Source organism: Centrocercus urophasianus, unplaced genomic scaffold (genome assembly GCF_019232065.1).
Source record: "Centrocercus urophasianus isolate 14NV4802_14NV808 unplaced genomic scaffold, USGS_Curo_1.0 seq_24, whole genome shotgun sequence".
NCBI classification, from domain to species: Eukaryota; Metazoa; Chordata; class Aves; order Galliformes; family Phasianidae; genus Centrocercus; species Centrocercus urophasianus.
In genome coordinates, this window is record NW_024884800.1 from 2,716,091 (window position 1) to 2,737,775 (window position 21,685).

At 42.3% G+C, this 21,685-nt stretch overlaps 1 protein-coding gene across 1 annotated transcript in view; it reads left to right on the plus strand.

Moving 5' to 3' along the window:
* Positions 1–9,094: 9,094 nt before the first annotated feature.
* The window catches only part of HTR2C (5-hydroxytryptamine receptor 2C), a 31,310-nt gene continuing 18,719 nt past the window's right edge, over positions 9,095–21,685 (plus strand). The window contains exon 1 of the mRNA XM_042825283.1: positions 9,095–9,583. Within this exon, the coding sequence (XP_042681217.1) occupies positions 9,196–9,583 (388 nt within the window). The 5' untranslated portion in view covers positions 9,095–9,195. The remainder of the gene's footprint in view (positions 9,584–21,685) is intronic.

Genomic DNA, 21,685 nt, shown 5'->3' on the forward strand with positions numbered 1-21,685 from the left:
AGCACAGCCATCCTTGTTACTGGCACAACTAGTAGCATCTCGTTGCTGTGGTGGTTTCATAGTGATGCCCAGGTAGGCTCTGCCATCCAGCCCCCAAGCCATCCAGCTTCTCCTGGCTGATGTTCCTGCCTTTCCCAGTGTGAGTGATACCTCCCAGCTTTGAATGACGAGTACATTTAATTCCCAAAGTAAACGTTTTATCGTGATCTCATTAAAATAAAAAAAAATTAAATGACTATCAAACCTTGCCAATCTCAACAAGCAACTCGTTCCCAATCCAGGGTTCGGTTTTTCGCCCTGATCCATTTTCATCTCTATGGTGGTTTCACTACCGTGCTGTTTGTCTTTTTTTCTGGAGGACACCTGGTAATTTCCCTGGTGAAACCATATCAAGTGGTGTAATGAAGTCCATGTAAATTAGATGTGCTTGTTTTTTCTTTCTAGAAAATGGGGTATTGGAGAGCAAGCAAACAAAATCCCAAGCCATCAAACCAGACCATTACAAAGTACATTTGGGAGACTCATATTGCATTTTATGGCACTTTGTGTATATATCTTCCTATATTCAATTGAAAAGAAAAAACCTGTTCTGAAATTTTGCACTCTTTTAAGTTCAGCTTTGGAGGTTTACAGTTTGGTGGTTCATTTTTGATCTTTAATTGAAGACATCACAGAGATGAGTTCTTCCTACTATTTCTGTCTGATGTTGTTCTTTGTCTTTTTTTTCATACCTGTCATTAAGAATCATCTTTTCTTCCTACTCTTATTTTTAGGGTTTCCCTTAGTTCTCATGTACCAAAATACCCATCTGTGGTATATCTAGACCAGAGAAGTGCTGTGCTAACAGTTGTGCCCTGTCAGGTCCATATGGATCAGTTCTACTGAAAAGAATAAATATTAGAAGAGGAGGAAAAAAGCTGCATTTTTGCATTTTCTTTTGTGCGTTCTTATGTGTTTGTTTTGTTTTCTTTTATAATTTATGAAGTTATTTAAATCATTTATCAGCCTTTGTCCTCCAACATTCCTAGGATCCAGTGGATTCCTTCTATTTTAAACAGCCATGTTAGAACCTGAAGACAAAAAGAAACACAGGTTCTCCAGTTTGTTAGGGACAATCTTTGTTATAAATATCTTCTGTTTTTCTTTGCTTTTTGCCTTGCTTATCTGATACTGTGATCTCTTGAAGTTCGGGAAGTGCTGACAGCAGAAAGGATGCTCGTATGTATTAATAGTGCTGCTTTAGGTAGGAGACCTCTACTAAACAATTACTGCTTAAAATAAATACCTCTCTGAGCTTTGAATTAGAAGGTTCTGCAGGCTCGTGTGCTTTCTGAGAGAATCAATGCCAGGAGAAGCAATTTTAGGTGAGGAGCAGCGACGTGTTGGTGATTTCAGCCGGCCCACATGGGGTCTGCATGCAACAGCAAATGGAAGGTTCTCCTTGGATCATGGATGGCACGTAGAGCAGGGTGTGCCCCAAGTCACTGCATATTAAATTCCTGTTTCTTTGTTAGTAGATGAGCAATGATACAAACCTGGCATGCTTTTCTGAAGGCACAAAGATTTGGGGTGGAAAGAACGCTACAAATGCAACATCAAACCAGTTCTTGCTTGTTGAAGAAGCTGACCTTATTAACAAATAGATGAGTCACCACCATTCTCCCAAAAATGGGCACACGTTTGACTTCATGGTGTGTGCTCATTCATGGCATGACTCATGGTTCTGCCCTTGCAAACGCTCATGTGCTTCCTCTCCAAATTGAACTGCTGCTCCCTATTACTATTGCAAAATATATACAGTAATGTAAAGCTGTTGGTTTCATTTTTATTGCATATGAGATGTCCTCAAAAACATGATTGGAGACCAAATCATTTCATAGTCCTCTAAAAATACATATATTTCCTTGTGTACCTTTAGGTGTGTGCTGCCATGAGTGCATACATACAGGTAATGATTGCCTCATGTATTCGGCACAGCCTGGGGTTGATCACTCAATGCCTATAGCAAGGGTTGGCCTTTCAGTGCTGACATGCAAGGCTTTCAGTCATCTATCAATAAAGGGGGAAGCAAAATGCAAATTTTAGCTCAAGTCTATGCACAGTAGAAGATAAACATAATGCTTGGTGATATACAGAGGAGATGGAGGGGTGTGCATCTGGTCTTTTTGCAATGGTGAATTTCAGCCAATGGGGACAAACTTCCTTTTTTTAAAGAGGAAAGATTACAACAATGGGGGGGAAAAAAAAAAGGAGGAAGAAAATTTAATAGGAAAAAAAAAAAAAAAAAAAAAAAGCAGTTTGGTATTATATCTCCTTATAGAAAATGTGAACAACTACTTTGTAGTCGTTCCATGAATATATGTATATGATGAGGCTCGGATTTATTCTGCTATGGTTTTTCTGCCAGTTTATCATCACAGGGAGTGATGGAGTATCTGCACCTCCTCCTGAGTTTCTCAGGTGCTCTTCCACCAAGGGAAAATAAAAAACAAGGCTGCTAGTCTGGCTGCTGGAGGGTAGATTAAGATGTCTGCTGTGTGCTTGTATTTCCTTGAAACGTCTTTAGAAGAAATGAAGGCCTTCCTGACTCAGTATGAGAGAAGTGGAGGAAATTAATGCTATTTGGTTTTGGACAGAATGGTAGTGATTCACTATTATGGCCTTAAAGAATGTAATTACTTGAACTTGTGTCTAAGAAAATCCATTTTCCTCTTGCTGTGAAAAAACATGAAATATGCTTTTTTCAGTTTGCAAGTAATTTAGTAGTGATTTTCTATGTTGGGATTAAAAACAGTGGCAAGATCTGTGTTTGAGGAGGTTTCCCTGAGGCTTTATTAAATGTTTTGTTTTATTTTATCCCCCGTGCCTACTGGGAAAAAATCCAAAATTTCTTGTATAACAGAAGAGATGCTATCGGATATTTCTTTGGAAGGAAAGTTCCTGCCCTTGTCAGGGGTTGGTGATGCAATCTCCAGTTCAAGAGCAGCTTTGGAAAGAAATTAAGTGCCTGAGGTTTGGCATAAGCACTTCTTTGGACTGTGCCTTCAGTTAATTTTCGAGCAGGTATCTGCAAAATAATCATTAGGTGTTGATTTTCTTTTCCCACTGGAAAGATTGTGAAAGCGTATTACTTGGGCACAAACACTGCTTTCAAAAGACAGGCAGATTCCCTGTCACTGCCAAGTGCCTGCAGTGAAACAAGGCTTTCTTCCATTGCCGCTTCTCAGGAAGCTCTTGAACTGTACTTTCCCCAGACTCCTACAGGTGATCAGAGGTTCTGAGCACAGAGGGACAGGTGAGGACACAGCGTTGTTGTGTGTATCTACACCATGAGATAGGGGTGTGTGGTGCTGGAGGGCCCTCGCACCCTGTTACGGAGTTGGGAACCTCGTGATGATACTGTCACAACCTGGCCACACAGGAGATTAACAGGGAAAAGAGGTTCATGTCTTATCCTTGGCTTGAGTAGGGATCAGTGTGGGTGTATCCTGAGATAGGGGCTGAAGACACAGCTAGGTTGGACAATTTTCCTTCAGAAGGACATCCCTGATCCAACTGTAGAATTATTCAGGCTGGAAGTGATCTCTCAGAGGTCCCTAGTTCAACTCCATGCTTAAGGCAAGACTAACTTCAAAGTTGGATCAGGTGCCTCTACAGTAACCCCCAGCTGCATGTCAGCTATCTCCAAGAATGGAGATGGTAAAACTTCCCTGTGACCCGGATTGTGGCTCTAACAACATTCACCATGATTTTTTTTTTCCTTTAATCTATTTTTTTTTCTTATGTGTTGCGCATAATTTTAGATCACCCAAGGAGGCTGTGGATGCCCCATCCCTGGAGGCATTCAAGGCCAGGCTGGATGTGGCTCTGGGCAGCCTGGTCTGCTGGTTGGTGACCCTGTACATAGCAGGGGGTTGGAACTGGATGAGCATTGTGGTCCTTTTCAACCTGGGCCATTCTATGATTCTGTGATTCTGTGATCTTCTCCAGCTACAGGCAGTGAATACATCTGTTCTCTGCCTTTTCCTTGGGCTGAAGCAATCCTGATGCTGAACCAAACCCACTGTTTCAGGTGCTTCTGCCTCTGACACACTGATGGTCTCTGTCGGACTGGCTGGGCTCTCATATACCATTTATAAATAGGTCTGCACAGAAATAGTTGTGCTCATTGTGATGCGACAAAAAGGAGAAAGATTAGCTGTAGATGCCTAAAAATAGAGTTCTGTTGCAATGAGAAATGGGAATGAATTTAGCACCAGTTTAAAAAGAATAAATAGGTAAAGGCGAGAGTGATAGGGAATATGGAATTAAAGGTGAAGAGCAAAGCCTTAGATCTCCTTCCGGAGCATAAACTGTGTATCCTGTGATATCATTTAAAGTTATTTGCCATTCTGTAAGTATCTTTGTGCAGCTGTAACCATTTACACCAGCTGACTCTCTGGCTCACATAACTGTGAACTATGTGCAACTGTTTTCCTGTCAGAAATGGCAGTACTCACAGTTCAGTGTGATCAGCTTCAGATTTATTTTTAACTTGATGGAGATCTAGGAGGAAGTTTTTCACACACAGGGTGGTGAGGCATTGGAACAGGTTGCCCAAGGAGGCTGTGGATGCCCCATCCCTGCAGGCATTCAAGGCCAGGCTGGATGTGGCTCTGGGCAGCCTGGGCTGCTGGTTGGCTACCTGCACAGAGCAGGGGGTTGGAACTGGATGAGCATTGTGGTCCTTTGCAACCCAGGCCAGTGTAGGATTCTATGATCTACCATCAACGCCAAGGTTGAACAAAAAAAAAAACGTTTGGCTTAAAAATATATTTCGAGCGTTAGCAGTTTGTGGACGTTGATCTCCCTACCAATGAAGCATGGATGAGGTTCAGAGAATTCTGTGGCACTGGTAGCTGTAGGACAAATGTCCTTTGAGGCACTGGACAACGCTTATTGTCCTGGTGAGGAGGGAGCTGCTGAAATTCATCACTTTGGATCATGAGGTACTCCCGTTTCTTTTACTACAATACTCTAATAATTAATACGAGAGGGCTGCTCCGAAAGTAATGCCTCTCGTTTTATGTTGTTAGCACACAGTGTCAGGGATAGATATTGATGGGCTGGCAGCAGAGGTGGAACCTTCCCACCAATATTACGTTACGTTTTTGTTGCTGTGTGACAGATGGCAGCAGAGGGGCGGTCTGGCAAAATAGCAACAGACATGGCAGCGCAGATGAAGCAAAGGGGTGGAATTAAATTCCTCCATAATCAAAAAATTATGCCTTTTGATGTTCATCAGCGCTTGCAGAATGTTTATAAAGCCCAGTTGGTGGATGTGGGTGCTTTGTTTCAGCAGTGATGATGGTGGGGCATCTTGTTGGTGCAGATTTTTACAAGCTGCATGAAAACGCACAGCTCATGGTGATGGCAGTGTTGAAAAATAGTGCTTTATAGTTGAGAATGTGCTCTATCAAGCTGTGATATTATGCTCTTTATATCTGTTGTTGTTTCTATGGAAAAAAAATGAGGAGGCATTACTTTTGGAGCAATCTGCATATTATTCTTCTCTCAGAGTCTCTGTGAGACTGCTGGCTCTTTTTTTCTTAAGGCTAAATGGCCATTCTTGATTTCTTACCCAATTTTAAGCTCCGAGTCCCAGAGAGTTGGAGCAGAAAGGATTTATGGGAGCTCGGCAGCTCCGTGGTCTGGCTGGGGGCTGCCGAATGCCTCGAGTTGCTCAGCAGGCAGCTGATTTTCTGTAGCAAAAAGAAAAACAAAAAATTGTTCTGAGTGTTGAAGGGTAAAATAGTTAAAGATGAATGCATTTAATTCAAAGGAAAAAAAAAAAAAAAGTTTTCTTTCCAAGAAAGTTGTATTTTCTTTTCTGTTTTTCCTTTTAGCAATAGAGCAATAGCAGTACATGCTCTCCAAGGTGTGTGAACCCCCCCACTGCCCTACCAGTAGAGACTTACGAACTGCCATAGCTTTGGTTTCCCTTTGACTTCTCATTCTGGAGTATCTGGAAGTGTTGGTGTACCCAACTCCTGCTTTAAATAATGCATGTGGGTTTGATAGAAGGGAAACAAGAGCTGTTTTCTAGCTTTGGTTTATCCTAAAATGGACTTGAAGACAGAAAGGAAAAGCCCTGCCCAAATTACTTGCTTCTCACCTCCGCCAAAGATGAGGAATTCAGCTTTGGCCAATGTTTAAATTATCATCTTAAGGGCTGTCACTGGTGGATTGAATCAAAATTGATGATTGATTACAAAATTTAGCATACATGCTATCAAGTTAGCTAGCGGAAAAATGTGTGGTAGGCACAGATTTTATTTTAAAATTATGGAAATATTCCTTAAACATACCCAGAATTCATGAATAAAATGTGAATTATTTTTCTGGTACAGTAATGTGCCTAGAAGGCTGTGGCTGATGGAATTAGTCATAAAAATGTAACTTGTGCAGACTGTGATGCTGTGAAAAAGAAAGCTAATGACTTCCAGTCAGAATCCATGTAAAAAAAATAAAATTAAATGTACTAATGGAGCAATAAGGTTATTAATTCTGAAGGTGGAGCTCTGTCTTCAGCATTGGTGTTGTCAGACTCTCACGTATCATTATTCAAAACGAATATAGGCAAAATCCTTCCTCTATTGATTTAAGGATGCTTTTCTTTCTCTAAATGATAATTTATTTTTACCGTTGTAGTCTTGGATAAAACCTGTGCCTCTTCTGAATGCTCTCATTATCCTGATCGCTCTGGTTGTTCTGGCTACTAGAGAGCCTGATATTGTTCCGGGATGAATAGCAGCAATTCTACAGCCAGTAAAACTGGAGCAAGGTCAATATCTTCCATCCACATCAGCCATGGCTTGGGGGCTGTAGGGTAAGGCAGAGCTCCTGCTAGTTCACTGCTTCTTTTCCATACTTCTTTTTCTACATGTGTATACAGTTATTCATGGGATTGCACTTTGGATCTTCCGAGTGCACACGGGAAAATGTTTTCTTTCTCAGGTGTCTTCCTGTTTTCCCTCTCTTTTGCTTGCTCTCTATTGGCACATGAATGGGAATGGTTCTCTTTGAGTCACTCTGAATAGTAGACAGGTGAGTGGGCCAACTTTTAAAGTAAGTTCTAATTCCCGTTAATAGAAAGGACCAACTTTGCATTCTGAGATCCATTTCTATCCTCACAGTCCTAGCTCTGAACGTTTCATTTCTGAATGCCGTAGCATAATTCTACTCTTCCATGTAGAACACGTGCATGTCAGGAGCGTGAGGATGAGGATCACTGGGAAATGTGTTCATTGTTAGAACAGTGATTTCTTAGCATGCACCAGGCCTGCAGAACTAACTTTGTGCAGAAACCATTTCCTCGAGTTCAGACATGATCTTTCTTCTTGCCCTGCCCAAACCATTCGTGTGACATGATGGCCCAAGAGCCAGAGAGCCGAAGAGAGAGCATTTCTGGATACCAATGGGGGTTCCCATTGGGGCTGTGCTGCACAGTACAGCTCAGATGCTACAATGCTGCTCTGTGCCCCCAAATCACTGTGCCAAAGTGAAGGAAGAGTTTTTTGTTCACAGCTTTGCAGCGATGGCTGTGTTCTGAAAAAGATACACCCAAGTCTTTGGAAACTTTCTATAGGTTTGTTTTAGACTGGAGATGTTGGAAAAATAAATGGCCCAACGATTACTTGCTAATTCATCCTCATGTGCAGCTGTGAAATTATTTTCTGTGCACATAGTGCAAAAACTTCTTCCTAAATATGAGGTTTAGAGACCCTTGGGGAGTAATTAACTATAATGCAGAAGCAAATCTGGGTTCATTGTATACACTGCTCATTTAAGAAACGTTTTTCTGCATGAAGCCCATTAGTAAGTTTCCAAAACCTCCATAAATGTTAAACATTTTATTATAGGACTCTGAACACTTCTTATTTTACGTAAAATCTCATGTAATCCCATACGTTGCATTTAGCTTTTGATCCCTGAATGGCAAATTGCTGTGTAACACAATGTAATCAAGGAAAGGGCTAAAATCTGCCTTTGTGTATTTGTTTAGTAATGACAGAGTCTCTTTTCTTGTGGGTTATACAAAAAGTTCAGGGGGATATTCCATGCTATTTGATTTATTCTACCTCGTGGCCTTCTTCTATGCAGTGCACGTTTCCTTCTTGTGCTAACTGCTCTCCTTCTGTGCTTTGGGTCCTACTCTGTACACCACCAAGTCTTCCCCGTTGTTGGGATCTTGGATTCTGACGTGCTGGAAATGCACTGCTGTTTTCATCTGTTGAATGCTATTGGCAGCCAAAACAATCGTGTTTCTGAGGATGTGATTTAGCCAAGGCTGGGAACACACCCTCTTTACGTTATCTTTTTGTTTGGAGAGGTTGGCAGTGTAACCCTGTATGCTGTCACCTGATGTATATTGGATTTTCTGTACCGTTTGTTTCCAAATAAGACAAAGTATGATCTTCATTACTATGGGAGAGTTCATCTCTAACATCTGAGTGTTCTACAACAACTATGTGCTTTTTCCTCAAAATATGCAAAATATATCCAACCACTCCCAGCTTAAGATGGTTTACCCTGTGCTGTACAGTCTGGGTTGGTTGAAATTTCATGCAATTACTATTTTACACAGTGGCAGAGTATCTGTGAAGTGGCTATCAACCGCAACATATTTTGTTTTTCGCATTTGCCTTTGCAGATTTCACAAAACATTTAATTAGTGATAATCAGCTTTTAACCAGCCAGAGCACACTGATGTGATTCTCTCCTTCTCTCCCCCATGATTATAGGCATAGTCTGTACCTACAAGATAAATTACGTGCAGTCTGGAGAACGTCCTAGCCAGCAGGAAGAGAGAATAAGAATGTCACTTGCATGAGGATTTAAAAAAAAAAAAAGGTGCTGTATGCCCTGTGATTTCGGCTAAGAATGCAATTTTTCTTTCCTTTTCAGAATGGTGGACCTGGGATTCAGCTGGAGATTGCAAAGCCTGCTGCCCCTCAAGGCTGTTGGTCAGCCTTCCGCAGCTCCCAGGGGATCCAGAGGAGCTCCGTGCTGACTTCTGTAAGGTCTGATTCACCATGGGAGATCAAATGATTTCCTGGCTCAGGTTTTGTGAAGTTCGACGTCTGCTTTGGACCCATAATTTGGAAAAGGGATCGCCTCTGCGGCACGGTTAAGAGACAGATAAAGCAGTCCCAGATGATGAGCACTTTAAGTAGCACTGGAATATTGCTCAGCTTGACAACAGTGTCTGTTACGCTGGATTTTAGCTTGCATGGTGGTCTGATGGCTTGGTCTTTAAGCACCAATTTGACTCTGAATCAGAGTTTACCTACATCCGATCCTCTCAATGCCTCTGAGAAGGGTGAAGTCTCTCGGATGTCAGTGAGAGAGAAGAACTGGCCAGCCCTCTTGATCTTGGTCATCATCCTGCTTACCATCGGGGGCAACATACTGGTAATTATGGCTGTGTCCTTGGAGAAGAAGTTGCAGAACGCCACAAACTTCTTCCTGATGTCCTTGGCGGTGGCAGACATGCTGGTGGGTATCCTGGTCATGCCCGTGTCGCTCATTGCAGTGCTGTATGGTAAGTGGCTTCCCTCCTTATTGGCAATCTCTTCTTGTTTCCTTGCTGCCAGGAATGACACATGCACAGCGTCGGTGTTGGTTTTTATTGCTGAGAATGCCCTGAAAAGCTGCAGCACTGAGTCCCTTTTTTATCTTCTCGGTGGAACTGCCCCCAGATTGGCTGGGAAACCAGAGCTTTGGGAAAAGCAGGGCAGTGTGGCTGGAGCTGAGGCAGCTCTAAGTGAGGTCAGTCGGTCCTTGAGCTTGAACCCCACTGACACAAATGGGATTTGAGCACTTAGAGTTTTGCACACAGCAGTTTGGGGCACTCAGAAGAAAGTTCTTGGCATTTGTTCAGCTTGCCCTGTGCCTTTCAGGGAATCATTTTGCTTATCTGTGCCTCAGTTTCCCTATTTCTAACCCAAGAGCAACTTCCTCTGTTTAAACCACTGTGAGACCTGCACGTGTCGGTGTGAGCACTCATTACTGCTTCCCTCCCACACTGGGGTCAATGCATTTGTCCTGCTCTGTGGGAAAGTAGTGATAGGAGCCATGGTTAGCACTTCAGAGGAGTGAAATGCCCACCACATCCAACTCTTTTATCTGTTTGAGACTTCGAACCGATTTCTCAGCGCAGTGTTAGGACTCTCCATCACTGGGTATCACAAAGGGATTTGTGTTTGCTTCTCCATCTCTGATCACCACATTTGTACACGTATAAACATAATGGGTGTGCTTTTAATATGTAGTGTTTTATCTTTTTTCATGTCTGTTTTGAGACTTTCTTTGAAAACTATTTTAATATTGATATTTGTTGGAAGCAAATAATGCTGTTTACTTACTGATTTGATTAGAAATTGGTTAACTGTCCTGTAAAGTAAAACGCAGAGATATTTATGTGACTTCTTCACTTGCTCAAATGATTAAATCAGCCAGAAGTTCATTTTGAAAACGCATTGATCAAGGATACATAATTCCAAAGCGTATATAACCTGTCTACAGAGAGTTTAATCAATATGTGATTTAGATACCGACCTATCCATTGAGTTCTCATGCATAAAACCTTTTATTTTGGGCTATCATAATAGTTCCATCTCTAAATCTTCTGCAAATTACAGTGCAGGTTATTTTATTTTTAGCACTTTGCTGTGGTTCTCCAGAACTTGACAGGGAGAATATAAACACAGAATTATTTGACTGACCTGCTCTTGCATAAATTCTGAGTTACCCAGTGACTCTAAAAGGTGAATTTATGGCAGCGATCCTCAACATATATACTTTCTGAGACTTTGGAAACTAATGGAAATGGATTTTCTGTTGTTCCTAGAAATTATTTCTTAAGGTCATTTAAAGGTGTAAAGTACACTGCATATTTAAAGGCAAGTAAATATCATTGATTTGAAGAGGAACCGCAGTGATTCCTTTTTCTTCTAGCAGAACACTAATATTAGACCTTTAGGAAAATCCTTCCTTCTCCAGCAGCCTGCAAGCACTTTAGGCACCACCATGGTCAGGAGAACACTGAAATTTATCTTTTTTTTCTAAGTGCTACAAATCAAGAGAAGTTTTAAAAAATGCTTTAATAGGTTTTGCATTGTTTGCTGTGGTGGTATAGTTATATCCAACACCAGCAGTGATTAAGGGGAGGGAATATTCACACTTCACCTGAGAGTATCTGGGGTTCACGGCCAAAGACATGGCTTGGAGATGTAGCTGAGAATGAGGGGTCATTTTTATCCTGAACCATAACAAAAAATCCAGTAGATGCTCTCTCTCCACAAATGCTTCCCTTTTCTGTGTGTGCATTTGGTTTTGTTGTGTTGGTTTGTGGTTGTTTTTTTTGGTTGTTGTTGTTTGTTTTGGGTTTTTTTTTGTTCTTTTTTTTTCATTTGTTTGTTTTAAGAAGGAAAAACCAAGTTGCCAATTAATTCCAGAACTGAAGTACAAAGGAAGTAATGGCAGGAGGCATTATGCTGGGTTCTTCACCTTTTAGACAGTGCTCTGATGTATGTATCAATTAGTCTTTCTTGAATTCTTGTACTAATAGTTGAGTTGCTTTTGACAACTTAGTACATTTTCCACGGCATGTAATTCCTAAAGAATTAATGAGCTAATTAATGAGCACGCATCAGAGAGAGTAAATGAAAAATTAAAGCTGTGCTTAATCTCAGTGGAGAAACTTTGGATGTAACTAAAGATACGGGCATGACCCAGGAGGGCATCAGCTGTTCTGTACATAATGGGGCTTCTGACAAGGTACTGAGATTTTTTCCTTAGGGTGATTTGGGGAAAAGCAATGGTAGATTTGCACTGTATCTAGTGGCTATGGGCAAGAGAAAGCCCATAAAATAGTTTTTGCTTGTATTCCTTTATTGGGATGATTAAATCATTAAGGTTGGAAAGGACTGCTAAGATCATCTAGTCCAACCATCCACTAAAGACCATCAGTCTTAGACATCAGCTCTTCCAAGCAGAAAGTCTAGAAGGTACTGAACCTTTCTTTGCCCTAATGACTCCAGACCAATGGGTTAACAGCTGTCATTGAGTTGCCAGTGTGTCCAACTAGTGGCCAGCACATCTCCTGGTCTTCACATGTCCAGGCTTCAGGCTTCTGCCTGAGATTCAAACAGCAGCATGAAGCTGGTGGCCCAACACAGCTTCCAGCAAGGCTGCTATTAGAAGCAGCTTCCATTAGCACCAAGTGCTGGAGCAGCTTTACATCCAGATTATTGTTATTACTGCTAATTATCATCATTGTTATGCAGTGACAGAGATGTGCTGAGTGCTTGCAGCAGCCTCCTGTAGAGGAAGGGTGGGGGGGAGCAGGAGGAGCTGTCAGTCCAACAGCTGCCTCTGCCATCTCCTTTCACCCGATCCAGCTCTGCCTTTCTGCAGCGGTGCTCCCCACAAACAGCAAGCAGCTTGCAGGGAGAGCTGATGAAGGAAGGCAAGGACAAGGCGTTGCTGAGTAAGTTACTGCTCAAGTGAGAATCAAGTTTGGAGAGCTGAAACCAGCATATGAGCTGAGGGCTGCAAATGATGGCATCTGGCAGGAGGAGGGAGTGATGCTACGTGTCCTTCCTCAGCAGCAATCGAATTTGGTCATTTGTATTAGCATCAGTCTGTTCCCAAACCATTTCCAGAAGGAGCCTTTATCTTTTAATCATTATATTGAGGGCTGGCCTTGCTCCATTCACATAGATTTCTTCTTCATTTCATTTCTGATCTCATCAAAGATTATCCATGCCTTATTTTTACCTTTTTATCCCGTTCTTAGTTTTTCTTAAAACTTTTGTTTTGGATGTTGCACAATGAAGACTGGAAGCCTGGCTGGTGGGGAAAGTGCCATCATCTGAGCAAGGTGCAGCACTTGGAAATAGAGACCACAATGCTCTAAAGTATTTTTGTAGTCTTCTTGCTGCCTTTTTAATGCTTTTATTAATTTGACTGATTCTAGTCATTTGTTATTCCTTCCCATTACTTTGACATTTTTATATTTATATTTTGGCTGAAAACCTCAAGACTTTTAAATTCTTTTGTAATGAGAGATGTGAAATCAAATCTGATTCTTGCAAATATGGGCTGGATCCGTTCAGTTGGGGTATTTTTTGTTTGTTTAACTGATGAATTGGAAACATTGGGTGGACCAGGAACGAAGAGGAAATGATAATAAAGCATTACTTTGGGTTTACTGGACTTGTGAATTAAATCTCAGCTGAAAGTTGGGGAGAGCAAATATTGCTACTGAATGCACCCAGCTCCCTGGGGAGGTCTTGTATCATTTCTAAGCAACATCTGCAGGATATATCTTTCTTCTAGGAGAGAAAATTATAACAGCTTTCAATGTCTGACCTGCTCTCAGTGGTTTGGGCAGATGGTAATGTCCTTTAGTGGCAACTGAGCTGTTTTTATGTGTGTGCTGCAGCTTCGCAGGCAGATTTAGAAAGCCTGTCACTTTTAATATAATAGGAAGCAGCCCCATAAAAATTCAGATTTTAGTAAAACCTTGGCTTGCGTTGTAAATTTTTCCTAAATAATTTTGTGGGACCCACTCTAAATCTTTGGTGTGGAAGCTCTTTTCTCTCCCTTGGGATGAATCTGTCCCTTCCTCAGCTGAACTGTGAGCACGCAGAGCAACAGCAGCTGCTAAATTTGCAATGAGAAGCAGTATTATCATGGCAAGTGGGCTGTGACTGACACAGAGATATTTCAGAATAAGAGGAGGGAGCGGAGCTGGCAGAGCTTGCTGTAAGCACATCCCAAGCACTGGTCTGAATGGCTCCCTCAGAAATCCTGTGCCCCACAAGGAAGGTGGGAACAAAGCCTCTTGGTCAGTTCTTTGGCCCTGTACTGAATGAGACTTGTGATGGATCCGGGCTGCTCCTTGTGTCTGAATTCCTGCTGTGTTTGTCTGGAAGGAAGATTTGAGTCTTTCCCCAAACCCCCAACCAGGCTGTGCTCTGCTGAGTGCAACATGTAGGGGCCAAAGCCACAATGAGTTCTGTGGGACAACGATGCCAAGGAGCAGCCAACCATCACTATCACCCAGCCCCCGTGATATCCTGACGTCCATCTTGCCTGAGCTGCCATCTGTTTCCCAAGGTAGGACAAGTGAACTAGGTGTTAATAACCAACGTAACAAATGCACAAGTGTCCCTCCTCTGCTCTCAGCAAAGCTTCATTAACTCCAGTTGCAGGAATGAAGGTTACATGGCACAAGGTGTGCTTGCATGCTCTTTCTGTTTGAAAACACGTGCTGTTACTCGTTACGTGCTCTGGAAGCGAATGCTTCCATCTGCAAAGCTGCTTCTCCTCTTCCTGCTCTGCTGTAGCCCATGGAAATCTTGTCTCCATTGTGCTGTGTACCCAAATGTCTTTGCCATCCACCTGCCAAACCCAGTACTCAGGAGTCCAGTCAGCTCCGCACATGCACAACTCCCCATGATGACATATCATGGCAGCTAGAGATGCTTCAAATCCTTCTGTGTAAATATAGTTTTTAAACTAAAATATGGTGTGTTTCCGAAACTGAGAACTCTGCAGAAGTGTATTCATTTCTACAGCATTCCTCCCATGGAAAGCTCGAAGAGGATCAGGATTACCCTCATTGCTGGTGGACTATTTGTGTAGTACGAGGGAGTTAGTGTCCCCATTCTGCGTGCTCTGCAGTGACCTGTTGTGCTAATCGTAATGGATTGGTAGTTGGGCTTGATCTTAGAGGTCTTTTCCGACCTTAATGATTCTATGAAATATCAAAAATGTAGCCACTACCGTAATCACCAGGGCCTTTCAACTGTATTTCAGCCCCATAAATGCTGCTGAGAAACTTGCATGGGAAGTGGCCAAAGCTGTGGGACCAGAAGCAGATCTCTGTGCTCGGCTGTCAATCAATGCCAGCTTTATGAGAGCTTGAATTTCTCTTCTCTCCCCTGCTATGCATACAGCCCGGCGGTTTTGTGTCAGGTCCTTATTACTAATTTAAGCTCACCTATAATCCACATTGTGGAGCAGCGGTTTGTGGGGCTCTGAAGACCAATTTCTGCTGTCAGATACAGGGGCAGAATGATCACCAGTAAATTTTTTACTGCTCGCCTCTTTCATATTATTTCCCTTCTCTGTGCTGCCTGTGTATCGCTCAGCGTTGGCTTCATCCTTCTTCTTTGTGTAGGCAGCAATATTTATTATTATCCTTCCCGTGCTCGTTTCCATTGACAAGAGGATCCTGCCCACATGCCAGCTTTAGGAGAAAACACCAGAGAATAATATTTTCTTCCTATTTGTAAACATGCTCTTTTGCTTCTCCTCACCTCTTGCTGCTAAGCAGCGGGCTGTGTTCTCTGCTGTGGGTTAATGGAGCCTTCGGCCCCCAATCTGCTGCTGTGCATGAACTCAGCACAAGGGAAAACAGCACCAAACCACCCACAGCTGCTGTTTGTGTTGGGTTGGGTTGAGAGGCCTGATCACACAAAGGGTTACATGGCTGCTTTGAGGCAGATGTATGCAATCCGTGCTTGCACCACCCAATAACCTCAAGGCATTGCTGAGCTCATCCTGGACCTGATTTCCCTAGGCTCTGAGGGATGCTGCACACTCATTTGCCCTGAGGGTTTGGCAGGCTCTTTGGAGGATGGTAGCTCCTGCAGGAGGGCCTGAACAAAGCTGGTTGTGTTCATCTGGTAAATGCTGCAAGGAAGCATGAATTCATGTATCTTAGATTAAAGGTGAGCTGTCAAGTAGAAATCAGAAGAGCTGTTCCTCCCCTTTCCCTTCCCTTTATCCCTCTTTTCCCCTCTAAATGTAGAAAAGTGAAACAGGAATGCTGAAGAACACCATGGATCTTGTTCTCTAAATGTTATTTTACTGCCTCCTTTATTGTGATCAGCGACAGCAGCCTGCAGGTTGGTGACACTGTGTGATTTTCCCCATGCTTATGGGTGGATCTGGGGAATGGCTTCTTGCAGAATGCACCAGATCCTGAACACAATAAGGTCAGGGGAAATATTGGCAGCTTGTTCAGACAGGCTGGAGCTTTTGCCAGAGTTACTCTCTGCTTCCTCAGTCCTCTTTACACTCCTCCTGCCCGGTGACAGCTGTACCTCTTGGCACAACTACAGCAGCATCCTTCATGTAGAAGGCTCCCAGAGGTTTTGCTGGTCTCCTCTGAGTATAAGAAAATCTCTACCACTACAATGCACATAAAGCATGGGTGACTCTCCCATTAAAAGTTTGTGATGTATGTAGGTAAAGAGCAATGAGCTGGCACTTGTGGCAGTAAAACAGCCTAACACACTCAGTGCCCTGGAATGTTTCTCAGACTGCAGGTCCTGATCATAGAATCATGGAATAGCTCAGGTTGGAAAAGACCTTCATGACCACCAAGTCCAACCACAACCTAACCATACTGCCCTATCAATTCACTGCCAAATCATGTTCCAGAGCACCACAGCCGAATGGTTTTTAAACGCATTCAGGGGTGGTGACTCAACCACCTCCCTGGGGAGCCTATTCGTAAAGGAACAGAATAGGAAGGAATGTTTCCAGTTTCAGTGGACATTCACTTTCTTTTGCATTCGGGAAGGTGCTTCCTTGGCAGTCCAAGTGTAGACAATGGAGTCCAGCTTCAGCCTCTCCCCAGATTCCTAAAATGAATGGAAAAGGTAAACCTACTCTCAATGATCTCGATGGAGCAATTCCTACTTGCACCAGTTGAATTTATGGCCTTACAGTTTTCTATTCTACCCACAACACATAAGCTGTATCCAACCAGGGAGCTATTAGTTATATTTTAGACTCTATATTTGACAGGCAGGTCTTGTCTGCCCAGTGAAGTTTTAGAGTTGCCCATCCAAAAGAAAACCTGTGTGTTCAAGTGTGGCTCATTAGAATGTGTCTGAATATGCACCTTGAAGTTCTGTTATGTAACACAAGTAAGGATTTCGATCTAATTCTATTTTTAATTTCATCCTTTTGCTACAAAACGTTTGGAAAATGCAAAGGATTTTAAAAACAGCAGCACTCTAAGGGCTTGATAAGGTAAGTGGAGCCCCAAAACCCAGAGTGAGTATAGTTACATCTTTGTTTTACAGGAGAACTGATGGCAGTTTAAATACAGCAGCAGTTTTAACGCTGTCAGTGCAATCATCTCATGCCCAATTTGCTTCTAAATCAGTGAAGCTAAATGTGCTTTAAAATGCATGAATTTTTTGTTTACTTTTTATGACAGTAGCCTGTTAGCTCCAGTAGTAGCTCAGTAAGTGCGTTGCCTCATTGTAATTAACTTTTACGAGTTGAAGAGAAATATAAAGTTACATGTTTTGTAGCAAACCAGAAATTGATAGAAGACGGTGAGAGAAAGCAGAATCGTTATATAGGAGCAGAAAGACCCTGTGACAATAAACAGCTCCGGAGATGAATTTGCTGCTTTGTAAAGGTGCCAGGCAGTTTGCCAGGCTCACCAGTCAAACCAAGACAGCTGACGTGTTTCCCATGGGCAGATGGAGCCTCATCTGGGAGGGAGAGAGCAGCACTGCTCTTGGGTGAGGCACGGCCACCCCTGGGTGTGTTGAAGCACACGTCTCAAAATGAAGGGAAATGATTTAATGAGAATTCCAGGCGTTTTGCAAAGGCTGAGTTCATTTTATCGTACGGCACCACATCTGTCTGTATATCTTAACCTGAGATAACTTCTTGCAAAGACTTTCTTGGCAACGAAAGCTCACCCCAATCCTGGTGGCCCTTTGCAAACCTCAGCTGCAGCTCAGGCCTCCCTCGTTTTCCAAATCTGTTGGCCATCTGGAGAGCAGCTTAGTTAATGTGTTCCCTGCCTCTCTAACTGCACGGCAAAGCGTGCAGCTCCAGCAGCAGCTGCTCAGCAAGGAAGGGAGCTGCCTGCGGACTGACATTTGCTTCTATTGATTTCTGCAAACAGAGGGATTCCAAGAGAGAATAAATTCCATAGAATAGCAAGGAGAAATAGATAGTCACTTTTCCTGACTTTTTTCCAAACATTAAGTTAATTTAGAGATGTGGGAAATGCAACGTCCTGCATTTACGTACAGTGAATATGTGAGCTGGCATTTAAAACACAGGGATGACCACGCTAGGCTGGCTGGTGCATCTCAGTGGTTTCACCAGGAATACCCCACATCAGTTAGTACAACCACTCCTATTTTCTGTTGCCATAAAGGCCCTTGTTTCCCCCAGCAGCACTTTCACACACTAAATATTGTGGACGTTTTATCTCATGCTGAGCTCTTGCTCCCTCCTCTCACTAACCCCAGCAGAACGATACTGGGCTGAGGAGCAAGTTAGCTGTGTGCCTTGCACTTGCCAACAAGCAGTTACATTTCCAGGAATGGTCCTACTTGCCCTCTGTTGTGAAGATTAACATATGGCTCATTTTCCTGTGCTGGCTGCAGATATTGGAGAGCTTTAGGGGCAAGGCTGAACCACTCCAGGCTTGGTCAACTGCATTTTTGTACTCGGTCCTGACTTGACGGGTGACTGATAGAACTGTTTCATCCTTGTTCTGTGTGGGAATTACACCCTGCATTCACTGGGGAAGACTGTTGTTGCATGTAGATATGTGCTTCCTGCCACCATGTTGTTGTTTTGGGGTACATCCTATGATATTTGTTGCTTCCACGGTGCTGTGTTACAGGCAGGGGTTTGTGAAAGTTGGTATGGTTTCTTTTCAGCATGTGGTGTCCTTAATGCTCTTTGTGTGGTAGATGTAGTAGTATGAAAATTTCTTGCCTTATGGCTCCACCTGAGTGATGGTGATATGCCAAGACCCCAGTGAAACGTTGTCAGTGGAAGTGTATGAAATGGATCAACAAATCTTTTGAGCTTAAAAGCATGGAAAAATCACTGCCATTGTTCAGGAGGCTACATATATAGATGGTATAGACCTCTGCTGTACAAAGGAAAGGAATCATGAGAAAAGCAAGGCGAAACCTCTGAACAGCACTTAGATCTGCTGTAAGATAAATATACCCATCTCATACGTTTTTTGAATTATGAACTTTTCCAGGATAGCATGAATTAACTCAGAATTAACTCAATTTTTTCTACTTCCTTTTGCATCTGTCTGCTGAATTGATATCGTTAAATTCATCAGAGCAAATGATTTTTTTTATGTCTCTAATTCATGTGGCATATCCCTGGAAGTTCTGACTCTACAGTTCCCTAATAATCATTAAAATAAGCACAGATACCCTTGTAGGGTAGTTCACCTCCCTGAGACATAGTAGTAACAGTAGCATTAAGTTCCCACTTCTTGTTTTATCAGCACATGCTGGGAAAGAGGCTCTGATGTGATTCATCTGCTTGCGCAGTAATTAAATGGAAATTACATTGATGGAAAAAGGGCCACATGCCAATTTCTCTGCCTTGCACTAATTTGCACACAGCCTTATTGACGCAATACAATCCTTTTCTGAATGGGCAACTCACAAGAGAGACAAAATATAATCCTCTCTTTCTTTTCTGCCAAATTGTCATTAAAGATGCTAATGAGATGAGGGGAATTTGTGCATGAACTTGTCATGGAGCCTAGGCTGTGATTAGCAATATGTGCTGTATCAACACTTTGGATTCATGTATTAGTTTCAAACATATAGTCCACTTCTTCCAGTCTCTTCTGTGTTTTCACTTTTTAATAATCCTATCATGGAATCATAGAATGGCTTAGGTTGGAAGGAACCTCAAAGATCATCCAGCTCCATACCCCCTGGCTGGCTGTTCCCCACCAGTCCATGGCCTCGAGCACCTTCAGAGATGGGGCACCCACAGCTCTGGGCAGCAGAGCAGGGCCTCACCACTTCTCTGTGAAAAATTTCCCCAACATTTAACCTTCATCTCCCATCTTTTAGTTGAAACAAGGGGAATGGCTTTAATCACCCTTCTAGTCATGTAAAAGGCGCAGTATTTTGTGGGCAAGACAGAATTGTTGGTAGAATTCGTCTGATTCTCAGTTGTTTCTTGGGTGGTTTGATTTCTGTTCCTGTTGACGTGCTGGCTGCAGGCTCTCTTGTCTGACTGTGTTGGAGATATCGGAATAGACCAGTTGTTACCCTGACCAATTCATTTCCACCTTCTGATGACGTATACTCTTTTGTGATGTGTTTATTTTAGGTAAGTTTTAGGTGTTTTTGTTTGTTTTTATAGAAGTCTACTTGCACCCACAATCAGACGCGACAGCTGTAGGAAAAGGTCTTGGTGTTGCTGAGATATGGAAATTGTATGACAGGCTTTTACCATACCTATTTGGCACCCACTGGGATGCAGAAAACAGTAAATGCATATCTGACAACTATTAATATTGATGACTGGTTTTAAGAGGCAGCGGAGCTGTGTCCTCGTGTTTGTTCTGAAAGGTGACTGCTTCTCTTTCTACTGTGTAAATGTTGAGTTTGTTAGGTAAAATTCTGAACCTTTTGTTTATCCCTTTTGATCAACTTGTCAAAAATGAGTGCAAAGAGAGATTGCTTATCAACACAGCAGCAGATGAAAGTTGTGAGTATGCTTTTACTGTTAAAATCTAAATAGCGGCCTTCATCCCAGCTGCACAAATATGGAACAGGGTTATTTTTTGTGCATAACATGGCAAGTTGATGTTGAAAAGCACAAACATGAGAAAAACAGCTTCCAAGATGAAGCTTTTTAAATAAACCCATTCCACCTTACTTTATCTTCTTTCCATATAGATTCTTTTTCAAGTGTTTCCTAGACCACACTGTGTTAAATATCTTGGAAGTAACTATTCTACTAGGGTACCCATATCACTCTCTTACATCTGCTGAATCTATGGCAACACTTCATTACGTTTTGCTAGATTATTATGTTAACATGTTATTTTATTATCATAGTTATCACTGGCTTTGATTTGTAATCAACTGCAAGTACATTGTAATAACAGTATAACGATGATAATAGAATAATGTCGCACTTGATTGCAAAGCAAAAACAAGTCTATAAAGAAAAAAAAACACCCAATCATACAACTTCACTAAATATCATTTCTTTAGTTTCCTTTTCTACCTCATGAGACCACTATAATTTTCTGGCTAATAGCATTGTTTCTAATATATCAGTACGCCCACACCTCATTTACCCATATTAAATTAAACTTCAACTTCATGTAATAGAACTTACAATGGGCCTTACAATTTCTGCAAATCCCAAAAATGAAGGAGTTCAGTTGTTCCCAAATGGTGGTCATATGTTAAGTTTCGCCTTGTTTCTGATGTTGCCTGTGTGCAGTGTGTTCTAACATGCTGAGATGTTGTTATGTGAAACAGGATCACGTCCTGCAGTACTGCTGTCTTTAATCCTTCTCAGGATTGCAAGCAATGTGCCTACGTTGAGTCTTAGGGAGGGACGTGAAGTCAGGATTAATTGATCATAGAATCATGGAGCCGTTTGAGTTGGAAGGGACCCTGAAAGGCCATCTGGTCCAACTCCCTGCACTGAGCAGGGACACCCACAGCTCCATCAGTGCTCAGAGCCCATCCAGCCTGACCTTGGGTATCTGCAGGGATGGGGTATCATCAGCTCTCTAGACAACCTGTGCCACTGCCGCCCCACCCTTATTGCAAATAACTTTTTCCTTCTATCCAAT